We start from the raw sequence: 26908 nt of genomic DNA on the forward strand, positions 1-26908 counted from the left end.
GGCCCATTACAGAACATTTGTTCCATAGGCCGAACTAAGAAAAGATCTCCAATTCTCCTATTTGTTGCTTCGCACTCTGGAATACCGCGCCTTTTCATCTCATCATCCACTTGTTTGCGCCATCTATTCCTTGGCCTGCCAATTCTGCGTGCACCGCCAAGCGGTCCGTATTTATACGCCTTTTTAGCGGGTTCGTCATCGCTCATTCTTATTATATGGCCTAGCCAACGCAATCGTTGTACCTCGATACGTTTAATTATATTGATGTCGTTGTATAGCTCGTGGTTCATGCGACGTCGATATTCACCGTCAACGCAGATTGGTCCGTAGATCTTTCGAAGAATTTTTCTTTCAAACACACCAAGCACTGCCATGTCTGCTTGTACCCTGGCTTCGGAGCCTTACATCAGCACGGGTAGTATCAGTGTTTTGTAGAGCGTTTTTTTTTTTTTTTTTTGACGAGATGTGGCTTTGTTTTTAAAGTGCTTACTTAAACCAAAGTAACATCTGTTGGCCAATACAATTCTTCTTTTTATTTCACAACTGATGTCGTTTGTTGTGTTTACGGAGGTGCCGAGGTAGACAAAGTCTTTTACTACCTCAATATTATAGGAACCAACTTCCACAGTCGGTCCGAGCTCAATGGACGCGCGTCGACACCTTCAACTTGGTCTTCTCACCGTTTACCGCCAGACCCACTTTAGCAGATTCTCCTTCGACCTTTATAAAGGTATCAGTTACTTCTTTTACTGATCGGCCCATGATGTCTATATCATCAGCATAAGCAAGTAACATGTGACTATTGGTGTAGAATGTGCCACTTCTTTTGACGTTTGCCTCTCGTATAACCTTTTCCAGCAGGATGTTGAAGAGATCACACGAAAGGCTGTCTCCTTGTCTGAAACCTCTTTTGGTACCAAACTCTTCGGAGAGGTTCTTTTCTATTTTAACTGAGGACCTCGTGTCAGTTAAAGTCATTTTACAAAGGCGGATGAGCTTTGGTATCCCCAAATTCAGACATGGCTTCGAATACCTTTGAACGCAGCGGGCTGTCGAAGGCTGCTTTATAATCGACAAAAGGAGGTAAGTGTCGATCTGCATCTCCTGGGTTTTCTCCAGGATTTGCCGCAGGGTAAATATCTGGTCAATGGTGGACTTGCCAGGTCTAAAGCCGCATTGGTATGGTCCAATTATCTCGTTGACCATAGGCTTTAGTCATTCGCACAATATCCCTGACACGATCTTGTAGGCAATAGGGAGTAGACTTATGCCCCTATTGTTAGAGCATACAGTCTTATCTCCCTTCTTGTGGACGGGGCACAGGATACTCAGGTTCCAATCGTCGGGTACTCGTTCTTCCTGCCAGATGGTGCTAACTAGCTGATGAATACACCTTATCAGCGTGTCGCCTCCGGTTTTGAACAGCTCGGCTGGTAAGCCATCGGCTCCTTCTGCTTTTTTATTCTTCAGCCGGTTGATTGCTGTTTTTACCTCATCTTGGCTGGGCGGTATATATTCAATACCATCTTCTGGGATTGGATCTGTAGTATCATCGTTTTCGACACTACTGGATACCAGCAGATTGGAAAAATGATATTTCCATATCCTGAGCAACCTATCTGTATCTGTTACCAGATTACCTTGCTGGTCTCTACAGGAGGATGTGCCTGTACCAAAGCCATCCGTTTGTTGTTTCACTCTTTGGTAGAATTTTCGGACTTCATTCTGGCTCCTGTACATCTCGATTTTTTCACACTCCCGCTTTTCCATTTCTCTCTTTTTCTTGCGGAAAAGACGTTTCTCTTCTCTCCTTTTCTCCCAATATCTCTCTCGTGCGCTACGCGTTGCTACGGATTGTAAAGTAGCCCTAAATGCCGCATTTTTCTCTTCGGTGGCAGCACGACACTCCTGATCATGCCATGGATTCCTTGGTGAAGGTCTCTGGTATCCAAGTATGGAATTTGCGACTGTTTGCATGGAGTGGGCAATGCTTTGCCATTGCGCCGATATGTTATGGGGATGAGGAGTGCTTTGATTAAGCAATTGGGCTAGTTGAGTGGAATACGCTGTGGCTGTCTGTTGTGTTTGCAGCCTATCGATGTCTAACTTCCGCGTTGTGTCTGTTCGTACCTTTGCTGCAACAAGGTAGTGGTCCGAATCAATGTTTGCACCTCGGAACGATCGTACATCTAACACGCTCAATGAATGTCTTCCATCTATCACAACGTGATCAATTTGATTTCTTGTTTTTTTGATCTGGAGACAGCCAGGTGCCCTTATGAATATCGAGATGATTAAATCTGGTACTGCTAACTACCATGTTTTTTGCAGCTGCAAAGTCTATCAGCCTCATACCATTGTCAGATGTTTCACTGTGGAGACTGGATTTCCCGACTGTTGGGCCAAAGATATTCTCCTTTCCAATTTTGGCATTTAAATCGCCTAGAATGATTTTAATGTCATGGGCGGGGCAACGGTCAAATGCTTCTTCTAAGCGCTCGTAAAATATATCTTTGGTCTGTTCGTCCTTTTCTTCAGTGGGAGCATGAGCACAAATAAAGCTGATGTTGAAGAATTTAGCTTTTATTCGAATTGCAGCAAATCTTTCATTCACTGGGGTGAAGCTGGAGACCAGATGTTTTAACCTCCGACTAACTACAAATCCGCTTTACGTTATGGCAGCTATAATACAGTGCGTCACCTTTAGGTGTTGTTGTGATGCATTTCCCAATCCATCGTATTTCCTATGGCAGTAATATCGGCCTTGTACTTTTCAAGTACGTCTGCCAATGCGAAGACTGCACCTTCTCTATAACGAGTGCGAACATTCTACTCGTAGGTGCAGATTCGCAGGTCATGGTCCTTAAAACGTTTGCGGGGTTGGTCAACTTTAGAGGGGCTTGTTTTTCTTTTCCTTCGTTTTTTCATAGTAGGCAGTTTTTTTCTAGGGGAGGGTTACTAACCCGACGCCCAAACCCAAGTTTTTAACGTTCTTATGGGTGAACGCGCGGCACATGTTAGCTCACTACCTTCAACGGGTGTTAAAGGCAGTTCCCCAGGTGACACCACGAGGTCAGTGTCCACTTGAGATGAAAGAGGGACCAAGATAAATCCTGGGTTTTGTAGTAGACCACACTTAATGTCGAATAAAGAAAAGAGTACGCCAAAAAGTATGCAACATACCTGTTTATATTAAATGTTAAATTATTTTAACAAATGTTTGAAATTTAAAACTGACATTATGATGATGATGATGATGATGATGATGATGTCGAAGCTAAGTGATGACGTCTCTTTTTTAAAACAGGGGTGATAATGAAACATGTCACTTTCTGAGTCTGTGTGCATTGCACATACTACATATCTTTTGACAAAACAAAGCATCATTTAAAATCCCACCGGTAGGCCACAATGAATAGTTTGAAAAGAAAACCAAAAACCAACCTCTATGTGTTCAACGAGCCAACAATGCAAAACGAGAACAAAATAGATTTTTCAATTAACGCAGCTTTGCGCTCCCTCTGTCTAGGGGGAATGCACAACAGAGACAAGGCCATACGGTATGCAATAAAATACAACTAGCAGATTTAAATGCTACTAATCCATCTTTTTACACAAACACACACAGACGCATTTTGCTGGTGAAAGTGTAGAAATAAAAAAACAAAAACTTAAAGAATTCCTTAAACAAACTAGAAAAACATTAACTAAATTCCGCTTTGACCGAATTCACTTTTTTTTGCTGTGAGTAAATTCTACTCTTCTCAATGTCATTCACAGTGATTACTTTTCGAGTCCGCTATATTTCACTTGTCTCTTCTTCCAGGCAAAAAAAAAAACAAAGTAACGACGACCAAGTAAAATAAACACTAAAACAGGCCACACAAATGGACCAAAAACAAACAAAACAAGTAAAAAAAGTATCAGTCGGCTTGGCCGACAGAGATATACCCTCAGCCTGTGTATATTGAAACAATTTTTTCCTATAAAACGTAGGTATTTAGAGGGTTTTAGAACGCATGAACCGACAAATATGTTGATTAGATTAAAGAGCAGAAGTTTTGCGGGGGAATTACTTAAAAGAATGGATCGACATTGACCATTATGGAAGTCGATCTCCAGCCACTACATTCGTTGCCATAGGGGGGTTTTACTCCCTTTGGGCTTTTACCATCATAATTGAGGAAGCGAATGCAAGTTGCTTCAACAAAAATAAAAGTGATTCGATAGCAGGTCTTAAAGTGAACTTATCCGAAATTTTGTTTGGGAGGTACTGGATGAAGTGGACAAATATAGTCCATATTTGGACCTGATCTATATCTCGTAGATATATTAAGACGTGTTAAGTATGGACCAATTCGGCCACTCCCTTCAAAAGTTACCGTACGAATAATTTTTCCGAACATTTTTGAAATTTCGTGGGGGAGGTACCTGAAGGAGTGGACCGATATGGCTTATCTTCGAACTGAAACTGTGTTTGGAAAAAATATTACTAAGGCCAAAATTTGGACCCAATCAGCAGATCCGTTGGAGAGTTATCTTGCGCTCCAACCACCCCACACGGTGTCATAGGGGTTTTGTGAAACTTTCAAGCTATTTTCCCGAAGGTGTAGACCTATTGAGTCCATATTGGAACCTCATCTAAGTCTGGTACATATTTGACGATGAGCAAAGTATGAACCAAATCGGTTACCCCCTTAAAGAGTTATCGTGCGCACAAATTTTCCGAACTTTTTCGAACTTTTGTGGGGGAGGTACCGGAAGGAGTGGACCGATATAGCCCATCTTCGAACTTAAACTAAGTTTGGGCAAAATATTACGAAAGCCAAAATTTGAACCGAATCGGTTCATCGGTTCGAGAGTTATCGTGCGCTCCAGCCAGCAGGACAGACAGACAGACGGACGGACATGGCTAGATCGACTCCAAATTGTCTGAAACACATTTCGTCCAAACATACTTGGGGTCTAAACCCATTATTTCGATGTGGCACATTTTCATCGTATCAAAGTGTATATACCCTCCTTAGCCTAAAGGCTGAGGGTATAAAAATGCATGTATTTAGGGAGTTTTAAAAATTTTTTGCGTTTGAACTGACAAAAATGTTGATTAGGATTTAATATCAAAAGTTTTGCGGAGGAGATACTAAAAAGAATGGATCTCCAGCCACTACATATGGTACCATAGGGGTTTTTTAGAACTTCAGGGATGTTTGCTCAAGAGGTATGAACTTGCCCCTGAAACAACTTTTACCATCGCAATTGAGGCAGCAATGCAAGTTGCTTCAACATCAAATCAAAAATCAAAAATCAAAGTGATTCGAAAGCAGGTCTTAAAGTGAACCTGTATCCGAAATTTTGAGTGGGAGGTACCGGATGGAGTGGACAAATATAGTCCATATTTGAACCTGATCTATATCTGGTAGATATATTAGGATATGTAAAGTATGGACCAATTCGGCCACTCTCTTCAAGAGTTATCGTACGGACAATTTTTTCGAACATTTTTGAACTTTTGTGGGGGAGGTACCTGAAGGAGTGGACCGATATGGCTTATCTTCGAACTTAAACTATGTTTGGACAAAATATTACTAAGGCCAAACTTTGGACCGAATCGGCAGGCCTGTTCGAGAGTTATTTTGCCCTCCAACCTCCTCACACGGTGTCACAGGAGTTTTTTGCAACTTTCAGGCTATTTTCTCCGGAAGTATGGACTTGCCCCTGATGAAACTTACACCGTCGTATGGAGGGCAGTGAATACAAGCTGCTAAAGCAAAAATCAAAGCGATTCGAGAGATGTTCCTAAACTGAACTTTTCCAAAATTTTGTGTGGGAGGTACCCGGCGGAGTGGACCAATTGAGTCCATATTAAAACCTGATCTAAGTCTGATACACGCTCCACGATGGGCAAAGTATGGACCAAATCGGTTACACCCTTCAAGAGTTATCGTGCGTACAAATTTTCCGAACATTTTCGAACTTTTGTGGGGGAGGTACCGGAAGGAGTGGACCGATATAGCTCATCTTCGAACTTAAACTAAGTTTGGACAAAATATTACGAAAGCCAAAATTTGAACCGAATCGGATCATCCCTTCGAGAGTTATCGTGCGCTCCAGCCAGCCACACAGACAGACAGACGGACGGACATTGCTCAATCGACTCCAAATTGTCTGAAACACATTTCGTCCAAACATACTTGGGGTCTAAAACCATTATTTCGATGAGGCACATTTTGCCCGTATGAAAGTGTATATACCCTTCATAGCCTAAAGGCTGAGGGTATAAAAACACGACTGCAAAACAAAACGCTTGTAACGAACGACAAGCTGACAGTTTTGTTTTCTATTACGACTTTTGATTGACACAACCACTAAATTTAAAAAATATCACACACCTGTCAGGCCCAAACAAAAACAATGAAAACAAAAATGTACCACTATAGCAAAAACAAATCAACTGCTATACTTTGACAAAAATGGAATATATATTACCAACTCACACACTAAAACACTGACATACAACCAAGTAGTTTCCCTTAGAAGACAATCAAAAATTGCATGTGTAACCACAAACAAAAAAACACAAACCGCGCACAAATCAAAACTCATTGCGAAAAACAAAAACTAAACAATAGGGACCAAATGTCCATTGTCATGTTGTTATTGTGTTGTGAACAACGAAAATACCGGCTGAGTCAAAAGTTAACTTTAATTATTAGAACAATATCATATTTTGTACCTATAGAAAGAGCGCCGATTTGAGGTCGTCCATCTTTAAAAGGCCGATATTAGACTTCTAAATATTTATGAATGTTTGATATGAGAACTTCAGTCTACATAAACTCGTTATGACATGAGGTCTGCGATCTATCGAAATCCGATGCCTTCTATTTATAAACGATGTATTCATATTGCTTACTTAGTTGACCCACTATAGAACATTTGTCCTATAAACTGAACCATGAAAATATTTCCATTCATTCCTCTGTATTTGTTGCTTTATTTCTCCAATTCGGAATGTCGATTTCATCTTCCACTTGTTTACTCCATCGAACCGCACTTATACGCCTTTTTAGCAGGTTCATCTTCGCTCCTGACATGGCCTAGAAAATGCAATCGTTGTATCTCGATACATTTAACTACACCAATGTCGTTGCATAACCCATACATCTTTTTCTAGGAATGTTTCTCTCAAACACACCAAGCACTGCGCATGTACCCATGCTTAGGAACTATAATAGCACAGGTATCAGCAATCTATAAAGTGTTATTTTTGTTCGACGAGATGTGGCTAACTTAAGCCAAAGTAGCATCTTCTTCTTATTTCACAACTGATTTTTTTGTGTTCATGATTGTGTCGGGGTAGACGAAGTCGTTAACTATAGGAACCAAATTCCACAGTCGGTCCGATTTCTAAGAACACATTTATCGTCGATACCATCACATGAAATTCTGGCTCCTTGTCTGAAACCTCTTTGGGTACTAAGCTCTTCGACTAGGTTCTTTCCAATTTTAACTGACGACCGATCATCAGTTAGAGTCATCTATACAAAGCCGAATGGGCATAAAACGAGTTTACCCACTAAGCTCGGATCGGGATGAAATTTTTGTCACGGGTAGATCTAGTCACCCTAATCACAAATATATATAACATTTGGCCTCTGAAGTTGCGAAAATTCCATGCTCAAAGGACGGCTACTTAGTGAGAAATTTACAATTTAAAAAATATTAGCCGATGGCCGGCTATTTAAGAAAAATTTAAATTTTTTAAACTCGACTTGTTCCGCCGAATGAACTTTGCGGGAATACCAAATTCAGACATGGCTTGGAATACCTTTGAACATAGGGGGCTGTCGAACGCTGATTTAGAAACGACAAAAAAGGTGGTAGATGTCGATCTGCACCTTTTAGATCTTCTCCAGGATTTGTCTCAAGGTAAATATCTGGTCAATGGTGGATTTGCCCGGTCTAAAACCGCACTGATAGGGTTTAACTATTTCATTGACCACAGATTTTAGTCGCTTAAACAATATATTACAAGCAATAGGGAGCAGACTTGTGCCCCTACAATTAGAGCCCATAGTCTTATCTTCTTCCTTGTGAACAGGGCACAGGATGCTCCTACGGTTTTAAACGGCTCGGTTTGTAATCCATCGGCTCCTGTTGCCGTATTATTCTTCAGCCTGTTTATTGCTGTCTTTACCTCATCTTGTGTCGGGCGGTATATATTCAATATCATCTTCTGGGATTGGTTCTGCTATTGGATGCCAACAGTTTGGAAAAAATGTTATGTCCATATCCCGAGCACACTATCTGTATCAGTTACCAAATTACCTTGCTGGTCTCTACAGGAGAATGTGCCTCTACCAAAGCCATCAGTTTGATGATTCAGTCTTTGGTAGAATTTTCGGAGTTCATTCTGGCTCGATTTTTTCAAACTCCCGCTTTTCAATTTCTCTCTCGCTCTCTCCCTCTCCGGAAAAGACGTTTCTACCGATACCTCTCTTGGTGGAGGTCTCTGGTATCCAAGTAAGGATTTTACGGCTATCATCTGTTACCAAATTACCTTTCTAGACTATACAGGAGAATGTGTCAAAGCCACCAGTTTGATGCTTCACTCTTTGGTAGAATCTTCGGACTTCAATCTGGCTCAATTTCATCCCGCTTTTCCATTCTCTCTAGTGCGCTGCGCGTTGCTGCTGATTGTAGTGTGTGCCGCATTCCTTGGTGGAGGTCTCTGGTATCCAAGTATGGATTTTGCGGCTATTTGCATGGAGTGTGCAATATCTTGCCATTGTGCTGATATGTTATCGGGTCGAAGAGTACTTTCATTAGGCATTTGGGCTCTTATGAAAGTCGAGATGCTTAAATTTTGTACCGCTAAATACCATGTTTTTTCTCCTGCTAAGTCTATCAGCCTCATACCATTGACATACATATGTTTCACTGTGGAGACCGAATTTGCCGACTGTTGGGCCAAAGATATTCTCCTTTCCAATTTTGGTATAAAAATCGCAAAAAATAATTTTAAGTTCATGGGCAGGACAACGATCATTCTTATTCTTTATTTTTAACGCTCGGGAAATATATCTTTGGTCTTCTGTTAGTCCTTGTCTTCAGTGTAAGCATGAGAGCAAAAAAAGTTAATGTTGAAGCATTTTGCTTTTATTCGTATTGTATCAAGTCTTTCATTCACCGGAGTGAGTTTTTTACCTCCGACCAACTACAAATCCTTAATCATGCTTCATGTCATGGCAGTTATAATACAGTGCGTCACCTTTAGGTGTTGTTGTGACGCCTTTCCCAATCCATCGTATTTCCAGCATGGCAGTAATATTGACTTGTACTTTCCAAGTGCTTCTACCTGTGCGTAAATTGCACCTTTTTTATAAAGATTCTGAACATTCCAGATGCAGATTCGCAATTCATTGTCCTTAAAACGTTTGCGGGGTCTTCCACTTTATAGGGATTTGTTTTCTTTGTTTTTTCTTCGTAGGATATTTTTTTGAAGAGTCAACCGCCCAAGTTTTTAACGTAATTATGGATGAACCCTCGGCACATGTTGCCACAACTTACAATCTTTAACGGTGGTTAAAGCCAGTTCTCCAGACGACACTACAGGGAGGTCAGTGTCCACTTGAGGTAAAAGAGGAACCAAGAGAAGTCCTGGGCTTTGCCATGTTAATGTCATATCTTGGAAAAGATGAATAATCTCAAACTGGTATTACGGACCCAAGAAGTGACAAATTAGAAGATTTAATATCCATCGATTGGGTGACGTAGGATATGACATTAACATGGCAAAGCCCAGGACTTCTCTTGGTTCCTCTTTTACCTCAAGTGGACACTGACCTCCCTGTAGTGTCGTCTGGAGAACTGGCTTTAACCACCGTTAAAGATAGTAAGTTGTGGCAACATGTGCCGAGGGCTGATATGAAGTTTATATTTATGGAAGCTCGATAGCAGATCTTGTATCTGTACAAAGTTGTTACATGTGTTCTTAATCTGAAAAATACCGATATGTATGTACGAAAACTTATATCTATAGAAGATCTATATAAAATCTTATATCTATGATATATGATCTATATAAGGTCGTTGTAATTTCCTTAATCTGTAGAAAACCGATATGAGGTATTCTCTCTACAAAAGGTTGACATGAAGCTTTCTATTAATAGGAGGTTTTTATAAAAACCTTCCGTTCAAGTTCAATATGTGATCCTAAAGAGCGGGGACAATGATGTTTACTTATGAAAGGCCAATTAGACGTAGTAACTCTAAATATATAAAGTCAATGTGAAGCCTCCCATCTATAGAATATCGATATGAGGACTTCCATTGAAAGTCGATGTGATTTCTATACGGAGAGCCGATGTGAAGTCTTCTTATCTATATGTCGTTATGAAACCTTCGGTATGAGGTCCTATTCGTATAAAAGGTTGAAATGAGATATTTTCTTTAAACCTTCCATTTATAAAATGTTTAAAAGAAGTTTTTTCTAGAGAAGGTCGACATGAAGGCTGTCATCTATAATCGGTGTGTATTCTTCTTCCTATAGAATGTCGATATGGGGCGATTTGAGACATTCGATATAAAGTTTTCTTTTTGAAGAAAGTCAATCCATTCGAGGTCATTATTTTACATGCATCCGATATTATGTCTTATTTCTTTACATACATCTCACAAACATCCAGTAAAAACCGAATCATATTAGCTCAATGATATTCTACCTACTAAAAGGTATATTTGCCACCGTTGAAAATGTGGCCTGGGTATCGAACCCGGACATTCAGTTGCATGAAGGTGACATTCAATGATGACAGGAGGATACAAATATAACATGATGTATCTGTTATCTCATGTTCAGTCGACGCCTTAATTAAGGCATCGTTTAGTATCGAACACTTCAGATATTCTTTCCTTATTTGACTGCGGATAATTAGATTTATTGGTATAAATATACGAAGATCAGTCTACTCTTCCCTACAAAAGGACAATAATGCTTGGTTTACATTTAAGAAATCCACTCGATTTCAACTGTCAATTCCATTGCCTAAACGTCAAATGAAATCGAATGGATTTCGGATGAGTTTTCATTTGACGTATACGCAAAGGAAGTGACAGTTGATATCGAGTGGATTTCGTAAATCAAGCATAAGACATGTTACAGAAAGAAGATATTTTGCTCCGTAGTTGTCTTTTCTATTCTCTTTCCGAAATCTCGAGTTTTAAATGGCAGTGTAATTTTTTTTAGTTCCGAACAGTGTTTAACTATTCGACTGATAACCAATTATTACACCCTCCACCATACTATAGAGGGTATAATAACCATTCTATTTGTAACTCCACAAAATATATATAATTCGATATAACCATGTCTGTCCATCTGTGTAAATCACAGGAGCGTCCAAAAGGATTAAAGTTGGTGGATACAATTTTGGTGAAATCTAATATAGGTCTGTAAGACTTTTGGTATTGAAAATGGGCTATATAGGTCCATCTTTGGTGTAGCCTCCATAAAAAGTGTCGCGTCCACCCTTTCAGAAATTTTTAAGGTATTACTTCCATTTGGGCATCGTATTAGTTGTAATGTCGGACTTTGTGTTTCCAAAGGTGAGAAAATATTTTTACCCAACATTGTTCATATGGTTACCCGTTTGGGTATATCCGCCATAAAACGGTACCGCCCGATTTCAAATATTTTACCATTTGTACCTGCATTTTCAGTCTTAATTGGCTAATATTTGGTAGTTATTGTTTCTAGAAATCAACATAGGTCCACGTTTTGATATAGGCCCCATATAATGGTATCACACGATTTCAGATATTTTCACGTTTTTATCTACATTTTCGGCCTAACTTGACTATAATTTGCCATTTGTGATTCTCATTGGTTAAAAAATTCTCCCCCACAAATTATGGACATAGGTTCACGTTTTGATATAGCCCCATAAAACGTACATCCGATTTTCGGAATTTTTGGGTATTTGGTATTTGGTCTCCTTCACCGAGATAGCTTAAATTTGGTATTTAAACTTCGTTGGTCCTACAAAACTCTTATTGTCGGCATTTGTACAAGTTTTAATATATCACCTATGCAACAGTACTGCCCGATTTCTTTTTTTTCCCAAACCAAGGAAATATCAAATTGAGATACCGATCCATGGGTATACATTCTTCCAGACAAATTCTGCTAATAAACTAATGCATACTCCTTATCAGCATATCATGTATTGAACAGTTCGGCTGGCAGTCCATCAGCTCCTACTGCCTTACTGTCTGATTACACTGTGCAACATTTTTAAGGTAAACTTGTGCAAACTATTTGAAGTGAAGATTTTTTGAAATTACAGACCCAAGCGACAAAAACCCTAGTTGGGTTTTGTTATGTCAGATCCAGCTTGGATTTTATAACCCCATCTAAACATGGTTAAATATGTACATTTTAATGAAATTCGGGTCTATATCTTTGAAACCAATGCGAATATTCTTCTGACATCTGAAAAAAAATGTAGATAAGGGCAAGAATAAACTATTTGGAGAAATAATGAACACGAAAAACTACATGTATTGCCGTAAATTTTATGATATATCTTAAAAATCCATAATTTGCATACATTTTGCACCATAACTCCAAAACTGTTAAATTGTTCTCAATGCTTTCTTTTGGAAAAATATTTGCTGGAATGTAGTACACAACTCTACAGAACATGACATTGTTGTAAAATGCCCATATCACCTTATTTTTCTATGTTTTTTTAACGACAATTTAATTAATATGTCAATAATGTGGTGGAATTCGAAATGCGAGAATTAACTGTTCGTGTGAACTGTGTTTGAAATACGTGTTGTAAAAGATATGATAAAAATACCGGTTAACCAACATTACATAAGCATTTTAGAGTCTCAGAATGTTTTGAAAAAATGCTGAGAACATTATTTGGAATATTTTTGCAAAAGGTTACTTGGTTCAACTTCCAATTGTTTAGCTGATATGGACCAGAATTCTAGAAATTATGTAAAATTTTCTATATTTTAAAAATGTTGATGCTCTATATGGAGTTTTTACTATGTGGTATGTTTAACAGATAAGTTCTACTAGTGTAGGACTGCAATGTTGCTAAGGACATCAAGGCCAAATTCCTATTCGTATCTCGATAAATGCAAAAAATGCAGTTTTGGCCCGTTATAGACAAGGCCATAAAATCCGAACTGGATCTGACAGGACAAAGCCCAACTAGGGTTTTTGTAGTCTCAATATGTACTTTCAAAAAATGCATACTAGAAGTTGTTTGCATTTTCAGTGTTGTATAGTGTTATTGTTCAGCCGATTAATGCCGTCATGACGTCCCTTTTGAATGCTATCGTTAAGGACTGCTTATATGGTATCTTCATCTCTGTTTTATGTTAAAAGCTGGAAAAAAAATCCTTCCAAATCCTCAGTATGCCATCTATATCAGTTACCAAATTGTCTTCGTCATTATTGCATGCATCATACCATTCATTCTGGTGATTTACACTCTCATTCTGCTCCTTCTTTTTTCATTTGAACATACGCTTTTCCTCTTCTCACTTTTTGTTTCCATGTCGCTTCGTGTTGCTTCGGATTACAGGGCTGTCCTGGCAGCTACAGTGTGTAAGCATTGTGAAGGAGAGGACCTATAAGCACCACCTTCGAATTTCATCCAATATTCGAAGATATATTACAATATCCAAAGTGTGGACGAACGCAGTATTCGGTTCGAACCCTCCAGCCACTACATATGGTGTCATAGGGTTTTTTACAACTTTCGGGCTGTTGCTACAACAACAAATAAAAAAGTATAGTATAAAGATATACCCTCAGCCAGTTTAATGTGAAACACTTTATTCCAAAAAATACTTCATACGCACAAAAATGTGGATTAGGATTAAAGTTCAAAAGGATTGCGGAACAGGTACTTAAATGAATGGACCGACATAGTCCATTATGGAAGTGGATCTTATTTTGGGAGTCATATCTTTTCGATAGATATCGCGCCCACTAGTCATTTCAGTTGGTCATCGTATAACTTTTGCACCAGTATTCCTGAAAGCATGGACTTGTCCACGAAAAACATAACATCCCTTAGTAGAAAAAAAATTAGACAAAATATTGGGATATCCAATTTGGTTGCTCCGTTTAAGAGATACGTTCATACCATTTTAGTGACATTCTTTAAATATTGGGGGAAAGTACCGGAAGTTGTGGACCAGTATTTCCCATCCTCAAACTGAAACTAAGTTTGTACAAAATATGTCGAAGGCCAAATTTTTGACCAAATTGGTTGAACAGTTCGAGAGATATCGTGCTCTCCAGCCACTATATATGGTGCCATAGGGGTTTTTTTACACTTTTCGGGCTGCTTTCTCAAGAACTATGAACTTGCCCTGAAAAAAATTGTACCGTCGTAATTGAGGCAGCGAGAGCAAGTTGCTTCAATAAAAATCAAAGTGATTCGAGAGCAGATCTTAAAGGAAACTTATCGGAAATTTTGTGTGGGAGATACCCGAAAGAATGTAGAAACATAGTCCATATTCGAACCTGATCTATATCTGGTAGATATATTAGGTTGTGTAAAGTATGGACCAAATCCGTCACTCCCATAAAGAGTTATCGTACGCACAATTTATCCGAACATTTTTGAACTTTTGTGGGGGAGGTACCTGAAGGAGTGGACAGATATGGCTTATCTTCGAACTTAAACTAAGATTGGACAAAATATTACGAAGGCCAAAGTTTAGACCCAATCGGCAGTTTCGTTCGAGAGTTATCGTGCGCTCCAACGACTACACACGGTGTCATAGGGTTTTTTTCAACATTCAGGCTATTTTCTCAGGAAGTATGGACTTGCCCTTGATGAAACTTGTACCGTCGTATGAGGGACAGTGAGTGCAAGTTAATGCAACAAAAATCAAAGCGAGGCCGGCCCTAATCAGAACTTTTCGGAAATTTTGTGTCGGATGTACCTTATCTAAGTCCGGTAGAAATTTCACGAATTCAAAGTATGGACCAAATCGGTTACTTCCTCAAGAGTTATCGTGCGTACAATTTTTCCAAACTTTTGTTAGGGAGGTACCGGAAGGAGTGAACCGATATAACACATATTCGAACTTAAACTAAGTTTGGACAAAAGATTGCGAAAGCCAAATTTTGGACCGAATCGGTTGATCCGTTCGAGATATCGTGCGCTTCAGCCAGCCAGACAGACAAACGGACATGGCTAAATCAATTCCAAATTGTCTGAAACACATTTCGTCCAAACATACTTGGGGTGTAAAACCATTATTTCGATGACGCACATTTAGTTAGCATAAATGCTGTGGGTATAAAAAGTGCTTCAACAATTGGTCTAAGCGCATGCAGAAGTGTACAATTCATGCTGGAAAATACTTTAGAAAAAAAATAACCTTTTCCTAATTAGGCCAGAAACTTATATAGTAACGGTGGCAAAATATTTGAATATTGAATATTTCAGCCATGTAAAACTTCTCTACAAATTGTTTTGTAAGACACGACGTTCGGACTCGGTGATAAACTGTAGGTCCCATATCATAGTTCTAATATGAATCGAGGTGCCATTATTGATATAAGAGTCTCCCTTGTCCCTTCTGGAATGTTTGTGAAACATTATTACTATAAATATTCAATAATTTGTTTCATTTCTGCCTAGGGTTTTCTGATTTCATAACAAATCGGAAATAGAGTACATAGAGTACTTGCCGTGAAAAGAGAGGACAAAAATCAGAAAACTGATTTCATTTCAGTTCATAATATTTCACATTTGAGGGTATAAAATGTTCGGCTCAGCCGAATATCTAAGTATTACCCATTCATATGAATGAACACGCTGCACATGTTACTAGTTCTCCATGTGACATTAAGATAAGTCCTAGGCTTTGGCGTGCTACATCCGATCAAGACTACTTTGCCATTGTACTTCAACAATATTTGGTCAATGAGAAGCTTATGAAAGAGGTATTGAAGTTGAAATCAGTAAACTATTGAAATTTACTGTGTTTATCCTTATTATTGCCTAATTATATTTTGTTTGCTACGCGGTTTGCGGTTACTGATACGATGGAAGCCCCTTAACGGTAGAATATATGTATATAACACCATATTTCCTATGAGAGATTCATGGCAAATAGTTGTTTATTGACTCCACGTAATCAATCAGCAACATAACTTTAGAGGTAATTTTTTCATGATATCTAAAATTTCCATACGAACGAGAAGCATAATTTAATGCATGACTGCAGTACAATGTACAATGAACTTCAGTTCTTTGTTGTTTTGTGAAATGTATGTCAACCCTTAATCTGAGTCGTAAACATCTTGAGGAAATGCATACTCCTGGGAAATTATGTACACGGCATTGCTAAAACATATCTCTATTTTTGTCACTTTAAAAGAGACTTCCTCCAAGGATGATGGTGTAAATCTGATTAAAAACTTTATTATAAGTCCATAGTACTTTATTATCCAATTTCTTTCTAAAGAGTTATTAAACAATTTTACTTCTGAATTGTTATCGTTGAAATCTTCAATAGAAAGTGGAAGATGTATTTCATATAGTGTGGTGTCCATAAACATTTTTATGCAATGATAAAACAACAAATTTACGACCAGAAATAATTTGACTCAGCCTGTATCTACACACACAATCACACAGCATAAAATTTTATTCACACACACACACAATCATAAAACACACAATAATGATTATGACACACAAGGACAGCAATGAAAGCGAATCATACGACCATTGAACGCGGTTAGGGACCACAACACACAAAGTCTGACCAGCTGATTATTATAACGACTCAACCACAGACCAAGCCACTAGAGATAGATGATGACTAACACAACATACCCACCGACCGAACGACTGACTAACTGACTGACTGACAAACGACTACAGACTAGTCGACATTACAACCGAGCACCCACTCACAAGTCAAACTGTGAGGTTCAGCGCAGAGAATATGGTAGTAGTTTTTTATTTGACCCCCCGAATGGAAAAGAAAATGAAATTTTACAACAATGAAATACTACATATGTGTACTTGTCCCGCTTACAAAAAAAAAAAAGAAAAATCACACACCAAAAAAAAATATTTCTTTTTTGGATGATACAATTTTGGCCAACAAAATTTTGCCAAAAACATAATACCAAAAACCAAACAGCAAGAACAAGAACAAACAAACAAGACAAGCTATCACGCTCTCTCTGTCTCTATCAATCTTTCTCACACAACCCAGTAATACCAACAAAGACAACATGAAGTGTTTCATTTAGTCAAAAAAGTCAAATTTGTGTAAAGATAAGTAGTGGTCTATGATGATGATCTTTACATACCTACAGACACAGATCTATCTCCCAATGCGATCTGTTTAGCGATTAATCAACAAATTAATTGCCTCAAACTGGGCACATTTTTTGATTATCATTTCAATTGTGTTTATTTAGCGATTTACGTTTTGTTAATAATTGTTTATTTTCTTATGTTCTTTTACGTTCAACAATCGACAACGAACGATTTTGAAACCAAACTCAAAATCAACAAAAACCGAACCAAAACAAAAACGTTACAAAATTCTTCTTCTGGAATTCTCCTCAACTGGACTGCAACTGCAAACAATCGAACGAATCGAACGTACATCCAAATCCAATTGATTGATTGATTGACCAAAAACCGATCTGTTACACTTCTGCTGGCACCCTAAAACAGGAGTAACGATTTTACTATCACTTACTGTGTTCCTTAATATGGTGGCCGAAACAATGCCGGCTACATCAGATGCGGTGCCACTATTGGGTAAGTTTTATGATTTCCAAACCAAACAACAACAACAAAAGGTAGATGCACAAAACCAAAAAAAAATATATATGGGTAAATTTTTCAATTAAATAGCGTTCTATTCAAGTAGTAAGTATGTAATAAATAAATTATGTTATATAGAGATAAATAAGTTTAGAGTGTAAATATGCAAAATGCCTCCTCAAAGTGAGGTATTTAACTGAGTTATATTTATTGTGTATGATATTAATGTGTTATAAAATATTTATGTGATATAAATGCAAAGCTTGAGTAATAAAGAAACTTGATTATGGGAAATAAAACTAACGATGGGAGTCGTTACATCCGTATGTAAGAAACATTTAAGGCTTTTAATGTACCTCACTTTTTTATGCCTCTCTTTGAGCGTGGTTTGTAAGCAACATTGATCCATCAAACATTTAATTAAATAAATCCGCGTAAAAGTATCACTTCAATTAAATTCGTTTTTATAGCCTAATAATATGCTTCTTTATTATTTTCGAATTTCCGTAACTTAAGACTCATCAGGTTGATTGAGAATTTTTAATCGAAAGATATATATCACCCAAAATTATACTTCTGTAAATATTAGAGATATTCCGTATAGTAATTATTTAGGTTTTTTACTGTCAACATTTTGTAAACAGCGAAGACATCATATATGTCATAAAGGTAGTAAACGTCATAAACGTTTCAAATTTTCCATGAAATGTGTTAATTCCCTTCAACTCACCTCGATCGCATGTTGAAAAATGGACGATCTCATATCAAAAGGGTAAGATCGTGAACTTAGAGACATTAGTCCAAATCGGTTGCTACCGTACTATGTCACATGAGGGAGAAAAATATGTATATAATAAGATATAATATACTTTTTTCACAAACATCTTAGAAGGGAGGCTTGTCTTAAATCAACGCTTGCACCCATTGTTTATTACCGCATCCGAACGGCGTGTCTGAAGAAACTACTTTTAGGGAAGTTCTACTTACTTACTTAATCCAACCCCGCCTACCTTTCAGTGTGGGGTGTTTTGGAAAGAGTTTTCCATCTGGCTCTATCTTTGGCCATAGTTTTTGAGTTCTCCGTATCTACGTTTCTTTTACTAAATGGAACAAATAGCGATTCCTCCCATGTCATCCGTCTTTTGCCTCTAGGCCTTCTACCTTCGCACCTCGATTCCATCACTTGTCGAGGAAATCTGTCTGCTGGCATTTTTACGACATGACCAAACCATCTCAATTTTTATACCCTCAGCCTTTAGGCTAAAGAGGGTATTTACACTTTGATACGACCAAAAATGTGCCTCATCGAAATAATGGTTTTAGACCCCAAGTATGTTTGTACGATATCCGTTTCAGACAATTTTGAGTAAATCTAGCAATGTCCGTCCGTCTGTCTGTCTGTCTGTCGCAAAACTTGTGCGCACGATAACTCTCGAAGGGAGTAACCGAATTGAACCAAACGTTGCATATGGTAATACTACCTCTAGGCATACATCAAGTTCGAATATGGATTATATCGGTTCACTCCTTCAGCCACCTCCCACACAAAATTTCGGATAAGTTCAGTTTAGGACCTGCGCTCGAATCGCTTATATTTTTGTTGCAACATCTTGTATTCACTTCCTCCCATACGACGGTGCAAGTTTCATCAGGGGCAAGTCCAGCTGCAAAAAGCCCCTATGACACCTTGTGTACTGTTTGGAGCGCAAGATAACACTCGAACGGATCTGTCGATTAGGTCCAAACTTTGGCCTTCGTAATATTTTATCAAAACATAGTTTAAATTCGAAGATGAACTATATCGGTCCACTCCATCAGGTACCTCCCCCACAAAACTACAAATATGTTCGGACAAATTTTGCGTAGGATAACTCTTAAAGGGAGTGACCGATGTAATCCATACTTTGCACATCCTAATATATCTACCAGATATAGATCAGGTTCGAATATGGACAATATTTGTCTACTCCTTCTGGTACCTCTCACACAAAATTTCGGATAAGTTCACTTTAAGACCTGTTCTCGAATCACTTTGATTTTTGTTGAAGCGATTTACATTCGCTACCTCCATTACGACGGTAAAAGTTTTTTCAGAGGCAAGTCAATATTTCTTGGTAATACAGCCCGAAAGGTGTAAAAAAACCCCTATGTCACCATATTTGGCGGTCGGAGAGCACGGTAACTCTCGAACTGTTCAACGGATTTGGTCCAACATTAGGTCTTCGTCATATTATATCCAAACTTGGTTTCATGGGCAATACCGGTCCACAACTTTCGGTACTTCTCCCCAATATTTAAAAAATGTCAATAAAATGCTAGGATGATATCACTTGAATGGGCCAACCAATTTTATCCAAACTTTGGATCTTCTAATATTTTATCAAAATTTAGTTTAACTTCTAAAATGGTCCAACTTGGTCATCCCTAAGTGTACCTGCCCTACAAAAGTTCAACATTTGTGTCTTAGTGCAGTTAATTTCTAATCTACATTTTGTCGGCAAGTTAAAATGTCCAAAAAGGGCCACAAAATTCTGAAGAGACCTTAAATACATTCGATCTGTCCGGTGGTGAAACTTTCGCTTCACATTGGCTGAGGGTATATATCTGTCGGCAAAGACACTTTTTTACTTGTTGTTCTTCAATTCGGTCATTCATAAGCTTGACTGCTTCTTATTATTTCGTTTCGTATTCTGTTTTTCTTGGTTTTATTGGCGAAGCTTCTTAGATACCGCATTTCTGAAGCTTTAATGCGACTTTGCCTTCTTTTGGTACGTGCCCAAGTCTCGCATGAATAGGTCAGTGTAGGCTCATTTGTAGATTTGATGAAGAGATATGGGCTCAATATGTCGCCTTGTTTTACACTGGTATTGTTGCAGAATTCTCTTGATTTTGAGTTGCTTACTCTGACATAATTCCTGCAGTTTTCATCGACATCCCTTTTCCTTAGTGCGGTCCAAATTTCTTCCCATCTGACGCTATCAAATGCCTTTTCCAGGTCTATAAATCACACGTGTAATTCTTTATTGGACTCTATTGAATATAGCATCTGTAGTTCCACGATTTGGTCTAATTCCGCATTGTTCGTTTTCTAGTAGATGTTCCACGCATTCTCGCAGTCGATTTGTTAAAAATTAAATTCCTCTGTGGTTTCCACATAGTCTGTTGTCGCCTTTCTTGAATACTGGTGATATAACGGCTATTTCCCAGTCCCGTGGCATCGAAGCAGTATTCCAGCAGGTTTTTTTATGCTGAGAAGGAGGTTCTTACCATCGCTCCCATACATTTCAGCATTTCAGGAGCTATTCCGTCATGCCGTCCAGCCTTTTCAAGTTTCACTCTCAGTAACGCTTCATTGAGTTCTTCCATTGATATTTACTCTACTGTATGTGTGTTGTATTCACGTTGCGTTCAGTTATACTGTTTATCATATTGCATTGTTCCGTGGCTGCACTTTCTCTATTAAGAAGTTCTTCAAAGTAATCCTTCCATCTATTCATTATTTTGGTTTCATCCTCAGTGTGTTGTAATTTTTATCTTTTATAACTTTGATTGAGCTTTCTGGCCGAAATACTCAATCCTGTCGCCAACATTACACTGAAGGGTATTTTACCATTGAAGGAAGCGAGTTAGAAGGTCGAAGTGCTCTACGAAAATAATCCTCATTCGATTTGACTGAAGACATGTCATCTCAAAAAGAAGCTAAATGAACAGTGAACAAAGACATAACGTTAATTCCTGATGGCTTACAGGGTCTTTAGCAAAAACTTCATTACTCCATAACGCGGAAGTTCGACTCACAGCGGATCTGTCCTTTGGGGTTCTTAATATACTCACCAAGAGGAATTTTCCGTGCCCCAGACTTTCACCTCCATTTTGTGGCACAGATTAAAAAGAACTTCATTACATTAACACAGATTATGAAATTTCTTCATTAAATTCAATCGCAACTGAGTTTGTTTTGTACGCTCTCCATTTAATCAAAGCTGAAATGCTTTTGCTTCATCTGCTAAAAGGGTTCTTGTGTTGTCTTCCCATCACCAGTTGAGATTACGACAAGTACTCCAATCGCACCTCATTAGGAAATTTTCTTCTGGTGAGTTACCGCAAAATTTTCCCAACTTTTGGTTGTATTCTTTATTTTATATAAAAATTTTAGAAATTTATGCACACTTTTTCTATCTTTGAAAAAATTTTGCAGTTGTAGGTATCTACAAATTGGCTTGCTTGCTAAGGGACACTAAGCAACTGCTTGTAAAATGTATCGAAGGGAGTTCCTTTTTCACGACTCCCTTGAACTGCATCCGGATGCAATTTTAATGTGAGATATGGATGTCAATCGTTGAATCGCGTCCGAATGCGGTTAAAATCTAAGGAATGGAGTTTGAACTGCATTCAGATGCTGTTAAAATGTGAGTAACGGATGTCATTCGTTGGATTCCATCCGAATGCGGTTAAAATGTAGGGAATGGAGTGCCAATTTCACGACTCCGTTTGAACTGCATCAAAACATGCCGTGAAAGAACTAGTCTACATTGCACTACTTCCAATTTATTTTGCTGGGTTATTTTAAACAGGTAAAAAAGTATCAGTCGGCTTTGCCAACAGAGATATAACCTCAGTCTGTGTGAAAAAAAACACAATGTTTTCCAAAATAAAAACTTTTGTATTTAGGAGTTTTACAGAATTGTTGGGTGTATGAACTTGAACGGGGGAAGTACCTACCGGGGAATGGACCGACGTAGTCCAGTTTGGAAGTGGGTCTTAATTTGGAAGACATTCCTCTTCATAGATGTCGCGCCCACCAGTCATTTTAGTTGGTCATTGTATTATTTAGACCTTTGGACCGTTATATCAGGAAACATGGATTTATCCACGAAAAACATATTATCGCTGTAAAGAAGGACACTAGGAGTAACTTCGGTAAAAATTTCCAAAGGATCCTCGAACAGAACCTTAAGGGCATTTAAACAAAGATGATGAAAATTTGTGTTGGTGGTACACCAAACAGTGGGCCGATAGGGCCCAATTTTCAACTTAAACTAAGTTTGGACACAATATTTCGAGATCCAAAGTTTGGACCAAATCGGTTGATCCGTTTATGAGATATCGAGCGTACCGTTTTAAGAAATATTATCGAACTTTTGTGGGGAAGTTACAGGAAGAAGTGCCAATGCAGTATTCGGTTCGAGAGTTGTCGTGTGCACCAGCCACTACACTTGCTGGCCGTAGGTGTCTTTTACAGCCTTTGGGGCATTTTCGCAAGATGTACAGCTTTCCCAATCAAAAAACTTGCACCATCCCAAATGAGTACAACTTGTTGCAAGAAAAATCAATCAACGATTCAAGAGGATGTCCTGAACAGCACTTTTCCGAACTTTTGTGTGGGTGTACCCGTAGGAGTTGACTTACATATTCCATATTTAAACCAGATATATGCCTCGTAGAAATATCACGGGATGCAAAGTATGGACCAAATCGGTTACTGCCTTCGAGAGTTATTGTGCGCACCATTTTGGCGAAAATTTTAAACTGTTATGAGGCAGGTACTCAAAGGAGTGGACCGTCATGGCCCATCTTCAGTTTGTTTTAGTTTCCGCAAAATATTACGACTGCCAAATTATGGATCGAATTGGTTTATCCGTTGGAGAGTTATCGTGCGCTGGATCCACTTAATGGGTATTTATAGCTTTCGGGTAATTTCCCCAGGAAGTATGTATTTTCTCACGAAAGAACTTGTACCGTCATAATTGAGGCAGCGAATGCAAGTTGCTTCAACAAAAATCAAAATGATTCGAGAACAGGTTTTGAAGTGAACTTATCTGAAACTTTGTGTGGGAGGTACCCGAAGGAGTGGACAAAAATATTCTATATTCAATGTGTAAGGTATGTACCAAATCGGCCACTCCCTTCTAAAATTACACAATTTTTCGAACATCTTTGAACTTTTATGGGAGTGAAGGAGTGGACCCATCTGGCTTATCTTCGAACTTAAACTAATTTTGGACCAAATATTACGAGGGCCAAATTTTGGACCGAATCGGCAGATCCGTTCGATAGTTATTTTGCGCTCCAACCACCTCACACGGTGTCATAGGAAGTATGGACTTGCTCCTGACGAAAATTGTACCGTCGTATGGAGGCAGTGAATACAAGTTGTTACAACAGAACTCAAAGCGATTCTACAGCAGGTCATAAACTGCACTTTTCCGAAGGAGTGGACCGATATAGCTCATATTCGAACTTGATCTAGGTCTGCAATAAATTTGACGACGTGCAAAGTATGGACCAAATCGGTTACTCCCTTCAAGAGTTATCGTGCGCACAATTTTTCCGAACATTTTCGAACGTTTTTGGGCGAGGTACCTGAAGGAGTGGACCGATATGGCCCATCGTCGAACTGGGAAAATAATACGAAGTGCAAAGTTTGGTTCGAATCGGTTGATCTGTTCGGGAGTTATCGTGCGCACCAACCAGACAGACGGACGAACATGGGTAAAACGACTCCAAACTGTCTGAAACGAGTTTCGTCCAAACATACATGGTGTCTAAAATCGTTGTTTCGTTAACATAAATGTTGAGGGTATAAAAAGTAGGATTTGTCAGGTATTTTGGTTCCAAATAAGTACCTAGGGTCGAAACTCAACCCTATTGTCCCCCAAAATTAATCCTCAAACCGATATGGTCACAAGTATGGCTTATATAACGTTTAAAAAACCACCATCACCAAAGCTTAAACATTTTATGCAAATATGTGGTAGGGTTTTTAGGTCGCAAAGAACTAATTATATTACATTATAAATATTTTTCTAAGCATCCGACCTTATATACCTATGTATAATATGTCGAAAATGTATGGTATATACGTCACTGTTTCGCACGGCCATCTCTATCTTCCTATCTATCAAATGAGCAAATCACGCCAACAGGGAAATCTTTGAAAAGGCTTGATCACGGAACACTTACTTAGTTGCCATCTACAGAACATAACCCTATAAGTCGAACTAAGAAAAGTCTTCTATTCCTCTCTATTTGTTGTTAGTTCTCTAATTTGGAATACCGTGTTGTTTGATCTCTTCCACTTGTTTATTCTATCGAAGCATTGGCCTTCCAGTTCGGCATGTATCGCCATGCGGTCCGTATTGATAAGCCTTTTACCGGGTTCTTCATCGCTCATTCTTATGACAAGACCCAGCCAATACAATCATTGCATCTCGATACGTTTAACTCTACTGATATCGTAGTATAGCCGATACAGCTCGTGGTTAATACGACATCGTATAATTGGCCCGTAGATCTTTCAAAGAACTTTTCTCTCAAATGTTATAAGAGTAAAATTGAAAAAATAAGAGCATAAAAATCAGCTTGATCCAAGCTGGGGTTGGAACCTAAAAAGCGTTTGTTTCCACAAAACTCCCCGAAGGGACAATGGAGACTTCTCTCATATCAGTGATTTTCGTTGGCACACTGATATCGGACCTACTTTTTATAGTCTAGTTCGAACATTTCTTAAGAAACGAGTTGCAGAAAAGTTTTACTTGACTGAAATACTCAGGAAATTCTCTTCGTTCTTCCTGAAATAAGTGAAACTTAATTTTAATCTTTCCTTTAAATTCGGTCATTTAATGGTTTTACCTTCGAGAGTAGTAGACATGTTTGGGACAAAGATGAGCTGTTTGAAGCTATCATGTTTAGGACATACTCCCATTGTGTCGTTTACTATGTTTAAAGGGGACGTTTTCGAATTTCACAACTTTTAGTCAGTCGAAAACCTAAAAATTGCTCATGCGGATTATCTCTGATCGAAGGATGTAGAACAGCCAGACAAATAGAGTTAAATATTGAGGAATTTTATAATTTCATATTTCCTTTCTTACCATCATCTCCATTGACATTGGTTTTGACAATAGAAATTGGAAAAGTATTTAGATCTACACCAAAATGAATGACTACTTAAACTCAAGTAGTATTTTTTCATACTTTTAAACCAAAAATTGCTATTCGTCGTTAGGATAACACATCCATGTTATTATTATAAAATTAATATTATTATAAAATGTTCTCTCAATCAACCAAGTAATAAAAGATAGACTTTAAATTCTCAGCTATTGCTTCGGCCATTCTGAGTATTGGCAGTGTATGTAAAGTACTTTTTCGTCAGTTTTTTATTCCCATAATCAAGTTTTTTTTCACTTTACTCCACAAAAAAATTAGGTTATAAAAACGAAATAAATATTGAAATAAAAAACTAACGTTATCGCCTTTAAATAAACTTCATATTCTGCGTTTAATAGCTCTACTAAAAATATGCTTTTAAAATGCAAAATAACAACAAACAACCAATATCCCAACAAATAAACCAAAATAAAAAACACCATCAAGCGTTAGCTATCATCACATCAATACCATTCAAAAAAGCATAACTGCACCTCATAAAGATTATTTTCGAAAATACGAACGACGAAGTAAGAGTGAAAAATAAAAATCATCGAAAAAAGCACACATACACGTACATATTTACATATATTCAGGGAGAGAAAACATTTACATTCGATATGCAAAACACATTTAAGTTATTTGGTGTCTATTTCCCACTTTTCCGAAGTAAATATCGACAAATAAAGGAAAAAACTAAACATTAAAGTCACACAAGTCATTCACACATTTTTTTCTGATATCCGTTGGCATGAAATATTATACCTAATACAAGTTAAGGTGCAGGAAAAATGCTTATTAGTACCACAGATCGTTTCAAGTCAAAGCAAGAGACTTAGCTTCGGTGTGTCAAAACTAAACTCAATGGCGTTACAGATGCTGCAATAAGCCATATTTCCAAATCTATACGTGTGTTTCTTTATTGAGTATTGTTTTGTTTTTCAAACATTTTGTATAGAATCTCTCCCATAACCCTTTAAGGCATTTCCATAAAATAGCAATTTTAACTCTTCATATCATCATCATTGTCAAAACCAAAAAAATAAATGAGTAGGAAATATACTCAGTTAACATAAAACAACAGCAAACATTATTTTTTGTAATATAGGAGAAAAACGTGTCTGAAATCTGTT

The 26908-nt window shown here is 38.0% G+C and overlaps 1 protein-coding gene across 2 annotated transcripts in view; it reads left to right on the forward strand.

Moving 5' to 3' along the window:
* nAChRalpha7 (nicotinic Acetylcholine Receptor alpha7) overlaps positions 1-26908 on the forward strand; it is a 460381-nt gene that overhangs the window by 358140 nt on the left and 75333 nt on the right. For both annotated transcript variants that reach the window (XM_073977639.1, XM_073977640.1), the window contains one exon: positions 17751-17837. In XM_073977639.1, the coding sequence (XP_073833740.1) occupies positions 17751-17837 (87 nt within the window). The remainder of the gene's footprint in view (positions 1-17750; positions 17838-26908) is intronic.

Source organism: Musca autumnalis, unplaced genomic scaffold (assembly GCF_047663935.1).
Source record: "Musca autumnalis isolate F117 unplaced genomic scaffold, ASM4766393v1 scaffold_3, whole genome shotgun sequence".
Lineage (NCBI taxonomy): Eukaryota > Metazoa > Arthropoda > Insecta > Diptera > Muscidae > Musca > Musca autumnalis.